The sequence below is a fragment of the Parasteatoda tepidariorum genome, chromosome 8 (genome assembly GCF_043381705.1).
Source record: "Parasteatoda tepidariorum isolate YZ-2023 chromosome 8, CAS_Ptep_4.0, whole genome shotgun sequence".
Taxonomy (NCBI): domain Eukaryota; kingdom Metazoa; phylum Arthropoda; class Arachnida; order Araneae; family Theridiidae; genus Parasteatoda; species Parasteatoda tepidariorum.
Window position 1 is genome coordinate 87,620,608 of NC_092211.1, and position 9,007 is coordinate 87,629,614.

At 31.7% G+C, this 9,007-nt stretch overlaps 1 protein-coding gene across 1 annotated transcript in view; it reads left to right on the forward strand.

Annotated features, from left to right (window-relative positions):
• LOC107438418 (uncharacterized) overlaps positions 1–8,744 on the forward strand; it is a 26,452-nt gene extending 17,708 nt beyond the window's left edge. The window contains exon 3 of the mRNA XM_016050710.3: positions 7,061–8,744. Within this exon, the coding sequence (XP_015906196.1) occupies positions 7,061–8,272 (1,212 nt within the window). The 3' untranslated portion in view covers positions 8,273–8,744. The remainder of the gene's footprint in view (positions 1–7,060) is intronic.
• Positions 8,745–9,007: the final 263 nt, after the last annotated feature.

Here is a 9,007-nt window from a genome sequence, read left to right on the forward strand (position 1 = left end):
GATTGCGTAGCAATTATCGGGGGTTGGCGAGCGATAGCGAGCAGGGGGCGGAGCCCTCAAGTATATATATATATATATATATATATATATACTTGAATATACCCGCCGTGGCATTGATTCCACAAGGTGCTGATAGGTAATCTGAGGTATCTGGTACCAAGCCCTCACCAACTGGTCCAGCAATTCCCTCACATTGCGAGGGGGTAGAGTGGCAGCAACGAATTTGGTTTCCCAAGTAGGACCACAAATGCTCTATTGGATTAAGGTCAGGTGAATTTGGGGGACAAGACATGACTTGACAGTCACTGGAATGTTCCTCGACGATTCGACCCTCATGACATGGTGCATTATCCGGTTGGTAAATACCATCCCTCGCAGGAAAAACTGAATGGGTGAACCTGGTCTGCAACTATGTTCAAGTAGCTTACAGACGTCAGGGATTGTTCTATGAGGATTATGGGTCCTAATGTGCCCCACGAAAAACATTGCTCCTGGGCGAGAAACCATTGTTATGGATGGAGGGTGGTCATAATGTAATGGCTCTTCGGTGTATATATATATATGTCGCTATCTCCATAAATATTTAAGTCAAATTTACGAAATTTTATGCAGTTACAGCAAATAAAAATCGAAGTGATCGATATGAGTTAAAAGTTTTTTTGCTCGATTTTCTGGATGAAGGTATTCAAAAATACTTGTTCAAAAATATTTACTGAATGTCCCTCGTTTGTTGTGTTGAATGTTTGTCAAAAATGTAGCAAAAAACATACCTATTGGCTGTCGCTTGTTATTATTCAAACGAAGGAAAAAGATATATAAATAATAATGAATAATTGAGGAGAAGAGCGAAATTAGAATTTATCAAAACCTGTTTGATTGCCGAAGGAAATAGCAGGAGGAGAAAAGTGATTATTAGAAATATCCATTTTGCAATTAAAATTTATCGGATAATTTTGTTCTCGCCTTCCTCAATTTTTCACAAATTTTCAATTCCCCCCCCCACACTCTCTTAAATGCAAATTTGTGACCCTTAGTATGCGTATTTCTACTGCTGTTTTCACGAGAATTTTTTTTTCAAACAATTTTAATTTCTATGTTTTAATCTAACATTTGAAGGAAATAAAAATATACTTTGTGATGAACTCGTTTAAACTCAACTTATACTGTATATATTTTTTACGAGGTTTTAAGCTTCCGCCTATTTGATTTCAACAGAAACTAACTACTTTTACGCACTTTTGATTATTTAAAAATATTCTCTCAGAATGTTCTTTATTCATTAATTTGCCTCGTTATGTGTTTATGTCAGAAATAGTTTATGGTGGATAAATCGCTTAATTTTCTTTTTTTTTTGTTGTTGAAAAAAGAACAGAAAATATTTTGAAAAATAGAAAGTATTGTTTATTTTGTCAAGCACACAAATGAACAAAAGCATATTAATAATTAATTTCATGGTGTGAAATGAAATATCTAATTGTGTTTTTGAAACTAAATAATGTCTCTAAACGGAATACAAATATTTTAAAACGTGAAAAATTAAAAATTTGAAACATAATTATTCTTTTTTATCATTTAAATTTTCATATCATATTTAATGTAAATAGAATAAAGTTTGACTTTTAAGTGTGTCATTATTTGTATTTAAAATATCATTCGATATATTAAGTATTCGACCTATAGATGTATTACGATAAATTATTAAATATATTAAGCATAATATACTCTTTTTGCAACAAGTTTTTAATATTCGTAATCTGTATTTTCACGACGTTATATATTTTTTTATTTATAGTTAAGAAGAAAAACAAAAACTAAAAAGTAGAGCAATGTTCATTTTAGTCAAAATTGTAAATTTTTGTAGTAAGATAAAAGAAAGTGCTTGCTTATAATATTTTGGCGTGTTTTTTAAGTGCGTGACAATTTTTTATTATTCTTTTTATAAACTACCTTTTAATAAATATGTGTTTTTTTTCTTTATATTTGTGTTTGAATACCTCATTAAAATGAATCACTTTTTTTCTTTCTTTTGTAAGAAGAATTTTAACGGGCTGATATGAAGAATAATATCAGGGTGAAGATTTATTGATTTTTCATTGCATAATTAATTGAAAAGTGTCTAATATATATTTTAATATTATTAAAATATCCACTGTGTCATGAATATTCACTTCCGCATTAAAAAGATTTTTTTTAATCACTTTCATTTTTTTATCTCACTTTTCCTCTGTTATTAAAAATGTTTCTTTTTTTTTTTTTTTTTTTTTTTTTTTTTTTAAACGAGACTTTTAACAATAACGTTTCATGTCCACATACGTATATTCGGAAATTATTGCGCATGCCCAGTTACTTCCGAACTTATGGTTGAATATTTAACCAAACATATTAAGGAGCATTTTCTCGCAGTATTCCGCACAATCACGTTCTCAATGTCCTGAAGTTATATGAAGTTACTTCCGAATATATGAATGTTATTTAGGATCATTTTCCTGTTGCATCCCCTGCATTCACGCAGGCATGTTTCATTGTTATGCCCAGATACTTACGAACATAACCGTTTTTTAAGAGATTCAGGGAAATTTCACAAATTTTCGGTAGCTTCCGTACATAAGATTTCAAATAATTGCTCACTTCTAGTGCCAGATGCGCCAATGAAATAATATCAAACTTAATTAATAAGAGATTTTCAAAAAACCGTAAGTTAAAAACGCTAACATAGTGGATTATCATTTAACTTCGACCAAGAAATCAAAACAAACATTTACAATGGACGTAGACTATTTCCTTAAAGCTGTAACGAACGATTCAAGGTACTTTACTCTACCTAAAACTAGGGTTATATGAGCCGAAAAATTATAGGTACATTATTGATTTTGATGAATTCAGCGAAAACAATGCAGCTCATTATTAGTATTATTAATATTTAAAAAAATATTATTAAACTTTTATGGATTATTTAACTTCTTTTAACTAAATTATATAGTTAAAATATACAAATATAATTTTAAAATTGCGGAAATATATTTAGTTTCTTATGAATAGTGCGATTAGACAATCATAATGTTAAACAGAAACCAATAAAAATATTTTTTTCCGTTGAATGAACCAATGGTTAAAAAATCACACAATTCATTTCTAATTTTCATCCATACTTTTCTTCAAATTCTCATTCCATGCCCATGTTTTTAGTTCGAAGGTAGGCTTAAATAGAAAACATTTAACAGCAACAAACATCGTGCTTGTAGCTTTAAGCGCGAGCATGCGCAGTAGCTTCAATCTTACGTACGGGAGCGTGCGGAAGCTAACGTAAAATGCAAAATCTTCCTATTTTCTCGTAGTATCCCTCACGTTCACTTACGCATGTTTTTAAATAATTGAGCATGCTCTGTTACTTCCGAACATAAACCTCATTAAAGTGTTAAAACACTTTCTCGTAGCATCCGGCACTTATCTCTGAATATATCGCAGCTGAAGAGTTTGCGCGGAGCATATCTACGTGAACGTACTTGATGCATTGCGAAAAAGGTAAATCTTTATATAAATCGTAGCTTAACCTCCAATTTCTCCCTTAGTCGTCATTTGGGGAAAGGTAAAGCTTTATATAGGGTGTTCCGAAGAAACCACACTTGATGTAAATTTTTTAATTTCTTTTCAGAAATGAAGTAAAAAAATACGCAGATCACAAATGAATTAAGTGATTGGGAAACAAAACTGCAATCGAAATTCGTCGAATTTCTAGTCAAGAAGACAGGATTTAAATAAAAAGTATAACCCCCCCCCCATCGAAATTAGAATTTTTTTGCCTGATGAATCTCGGAGTTGTTTTTAAGAATCGCCATCCAACTCCTCTCTGTCTCTCTCGGTATTTAAACGCAAGTTTCAATGCTTTCAGTCTCACTTTCCTCAATAGTGATTCGTTATGTTTCTATATGGTTTTTTTTCTATCTTTAATATTGATTTGTGACTCTTAATGTGCATACTTTATTTACTTCCTTTTCTGACAAAGATTCTAAAAATCTTGTATTTATACGAAGGTAGTGCATTTCAATAAAAAGTTGGAATATACTGCAGTGGAGAAAAAGCATGATATGCCGACACCATGATAACATCGAAGGGAAAAGTGTGGAGTGGGGGGATTAACTTAGAGACCCTTATTCTATACACAAAGATTCTATTCTATACATTCTATTTACAAAGGTTATATTACAAGGTTGCTTACTGTGTTAACGAAGCCTTTTCCCTCGTCATTTTGGATTTTAGGTTTAATTTTTAATATTTTTTTTGTACTTAAACTTTTGATGATAGAGTGCCATTCGAGATACATTTCAGATAAGTCTGCATAAAAAGGGTGGCTTTATTCAATTATTAGGAGCAGCACTTCTTCATTTTTAAAGTTTCTATACATTCTTTTACAAAAATGAAAAGCAATAAAAGAAACCAATTTGGATAATGTTGAAACAATTCTATTCAATATAATACTGTATATATATATACAGTATTATATTGAATATAACAGTAAACAAAAATTGCTTAGAATAAAAAAATATAAAATAATAAAAAAATAAATATTAATTATAAAGTACAATAATTGGTAAAAATATATAAGGCAAATTACATTTCAGTGCTGTGAAAAAACACTTTAATAACAAAAATTGGAAAAATTAAGCAACAACACCCATAATAGGAAAGGAAGTAAATAAAACCAATAATAATAATAATAAAAATACTCCATTGAAGTCGGTAATATATATTCTCTATTATCATTTAGCAAAAAATATCTTTATAAACAGTTCAAGGAATTTAATAAATCTTGTTTTAATCAAATTACTTTCCTGAAAATGTATACGGTACTTTAAAATTACTTTCTCCGCTAATTATCGGCAACTTTGTTTTCGAAACTCATTAAAAATTACCTTTAATATGAGCTTCGAAGATTTCGTTTTGTTTTTGCCTACATTCTTTTTACAAATTTACTACTTTCCATATAGTCTGGAATAAAGTTGTTTTTAACAATATTTTCTCGAAGTTCGTTTATTTATTTATTTTTGTAATTAAAATCTCTTCGCATGTTTCAAAAAAATTTGTTTTGAGTGAAAAATACAGAATTAATTTGGTTAATTTTAGATTATTAAGGAAAGTATGTTAAATAATTATGAAAGATATTTTTTGTCACGAGATTTATTTTACGAGTTTTGTTGCAGATTTAGTTTTTAGAATTAAATTTTTTTTTAAAATTTTTTATCTCCTAAATCAATCATTTTTTTTTCCTAAAATATTTTTAGTTTGTATTGCTCTCAGAAAGTTATATAAATGGGAAATGTTCTTTATTGGATAAATTATACACAATTTTAATAAATCATAAAGAAAATAATTTTATACTAATTATGATAAAAAATTTCTTTTGTATCATCGTTAGGCTATTTACGTCTTACAAGAGAGGGATTATGAGCCATTGGCACCTGTCTGGGAAACATGCTTGGGGATTATCCGAAAGAAGTGCCATCACAATTTTGATCCTCTGCAGAGGAGCTCTCATTTCTTAGGCCACTTCCTCAGTTTAGACATAGATCTAAAGGGGAAGGAAATTCGTTTATCTAAAACAAACACGGCTTTTTAAACAGTTTGAAATGCATTAACTGACACTGAAAACATTTTTATGTGTTTGAAAAGCGTACTGATTCTACGGTGTTAATTAGAAAAATGTTGTTACTCACTGTATAGCATATTAAAGATGATCTCTTCAAGCTATTAAGTGAACATTTCATTGTGAGATCAAATATGTTTTAGAGTTTTACAAACTTTGTGGGTCATTATAGTAAGATATATCTTACTATGTATAAAAATCTAAGGATGGTGTCGCAGCTTTCCATTGCTTTCCGTGCATTTTTTATTGTCCTGAAAATCACGTGGTAGGATCCAGCTTTTCTACAATCATTTCCGTATTGTTTTGGTTGCCATCTGCATAAAAATAATATAAGTCTCAAAGGTATTCTTTTTCTATAAATATTTTTATATCCCTAATTTAAACTTATTTTCTCGTACTGCTATTATTACGCTCTTAATTCAAGAGTTTAAAACTAAGAGAATTGTTGTTTCTTTTCATTATTGTTATAATTTAATTGGGTATACTATAGCCTACGTCACAGGTTGTGTTATTCCTACTAAATTTAACCCATGAACGGCATTTTCAGCGAGCCTAACTTCAAGCCACAAATAAACAAACGAAGTGTTTGATCGTTTAAATAGCTGCTTGCCAGATTTTATTGCATTATAAAGAAAAGTAATTGATATTCGATTTTTGATTAATAATTGATTTATGTGGATAGTGGCATTTATGTGGATAGTGGCATAGAATTTAGCATTGCGTCATGGTAAATGTTATTCTTACTAAGTGGAAGTAGTTGTGTTTTTTTAATATTATACCCAATTCTGCTCTACATTTTAAGATTAAGTTATTTAGAAAGGTGGTCTAATCTTATTAACCATTTTTACAATTATATTTTTGTGTGCAAATAACGTTATTATACTGTTATGAATTACAGTTAAAGAGGTCTGTTAAATGATTTAGAGCTTAACGATTAGCTTCATGCGCAATGAGATGAAAGCAAACAGAGTGTTTATTACAAAACAGAGTATTAACAGAGTGCCCGTTTGGTAAGAGAAAATATTAAATTACGGTTGTGAACAATATAATGTTATAACACTATAATGTTATAACACTATAAATGTTATTTTACAAAATTGATTACTTAGAAAGATTACTTCTGATCACCAATAGATCTAAATATCTATAATACTAATAGATATTAGGTGGCACAGGTGTAAGCTAACAGAACTCCTTTAAGTACACACATGTTAAGTGAATAATTTTAATTTTAGTAGAAAAACTGTTTTCTGCCAATAAACAACAATTAATTTGAGCGAAGCAATCATCTGAGATGTTTGGCCCCCTAGATAATTATTATTTGTTTTCTAGGAATTAAGTCAAAATGTCGGTTCAATTTTACTCTGTGTCTCAATTTAGAAAATAATGGAAATTATATAATTCTTTCTTTTATTTCAGATCAATGTTACGCTGTGGCTGAATGCGGACATTTTAAAAGGTCCCGTTCATCCCGATGCTGAACCAGTGAAAGACAGCAATTTCATGATGTTATGCAACCAGTACTTCCCTACAGCCGTCTTGTCGATAGGATGGACAACTAACTTCATACCAACATTTCCCTTTTCCTGGCACTACGAATGGAAACACGTTCGCAAAATGGTCGAGGTCATAAAATGTTTCGGCTACGATGACCACCACCCCACGTTCACGTTTCCAGTTAGAGGTATATTTGCTTCCCGCTCCATCAAGCAGTTGCGGTGGCTTCTTGAAATCATTCCTGGCAGTTCTTTAACTGTTTGGAGCGATAAACAAGATCCCATGCTGCTTCAAGATCTCATTAAAATTCGAACGTCTTTTCCGAAAAATCGAGTGTTCTATGACGTCCCCGAACGTCTCAGAAAGTCATTTTTGACAGTTAAAGACAAAATTAGCTATGACCCTTACCCATTATCGGATCTAAAGGATGACCAATGGGTGACATTGGCTCATGGTTCGGATCATTCATGCTCATCCAATACGTACGCTGGAAACAACACCCTATTGTTCGGAAAGTCCATAACAACCGCCGCTCTCCTTAAAAAATTACTCATACTGGATGGAACGCAATCACTAAAAGTAACTGGAAAAGTTCTCTTTTTCAATGGATATGACCAGTCAGCATCCGGGAATCACGAACTGAATATTGTGCTGACGGATGTTAGTCATTTTTCTAAAAATTCATCCAACAGTGATTTAAATCTGTCTGGTAGTGATACAGACGTGATTTGGGAGGCTCTTAATGGATCCCATTTATACACTTTTAAGCATGACTTTCTAGAAAATTCGACCGACTGTCGTGTCTTCAAGTTGGACACGTCTCAAGATCAATCCTTCCAAGCATGGACACTTCCTTGCGAAGATGTGGACGAAGGCAAATCGTTTGAGGACGTGATCAAAAACGGAATTCCAGAAGTGTCTTCCAGAAAAAGAATGGTTTTACCTAAAGGTCCGTTTATGTTTGGTTTTGTCTCCTCCGGCGATGGTCATGTCGCTGTTTATGATTTCGATATCAATGGTAAAAAGGAAAACATATCAGGTTCACCTCCCGCATACGACACTTCATTCAAATTCATTTCATTATTGTGTATTTCGGTGGCGGTGGGATATTTTATGAAGATGTGTTTTATATGAAAAGCTCTCCATTTCATGGGAGTCAATAGAATAAGCGCCTCAAGGTTACGTGGTTTTCCCACTCTCTACACTTCCCCCTTTTCCGTCGATCACTCCAAATTTTGCTTTTTTTTCCCCTCGTCAGTACGTTTCAGTAAGAAATCGGAATATCCTTGCGTGGGAAAAAGCGAAGGTTTGCCGTGACCATGGTTACGGAGTGGAGAAAAGTGTGGAAAATGAGGAAATTGCGTAAGTTTGAGAAGCCTATTCTATTTAAAAAGAGTATAGAATAATTATGGATCTTTCAGTGACTATATTTTATAATGAGATATAGTTTATTCTTATATTATTGTTTCCATAGACGCAGACTGTGATAAAGATTTCTTGTAGGTGATATTACGAACAAACTATGTAATGAGATGCTTGTTTACTAATGACTTTGTTAATGTGGATTTCCTCAGTTGTGAGAATAATTAAAAACTTTAACTACACAGTCACGTATTTCTTTGTGTTTGCTTTAGAATACCTTTTGTAAGTAAATCGTAAAACACCTATCAATGATTGAATTTAGAAACACAATGGGATAGCTGTAAGTGGCCTAGTGCGGGTATCTAGATCCTGATGGGTTGATGAAACGTGGCATTGTTTATGTTAGCAACTGTTGTTTTCATTTTATTTCGAGTAGGCCAAGTTCGTCAAGTATTAATTCTCTTAAGTGACACATTCTAAATTCTTTCTCAAAGATTTCAAATTTTT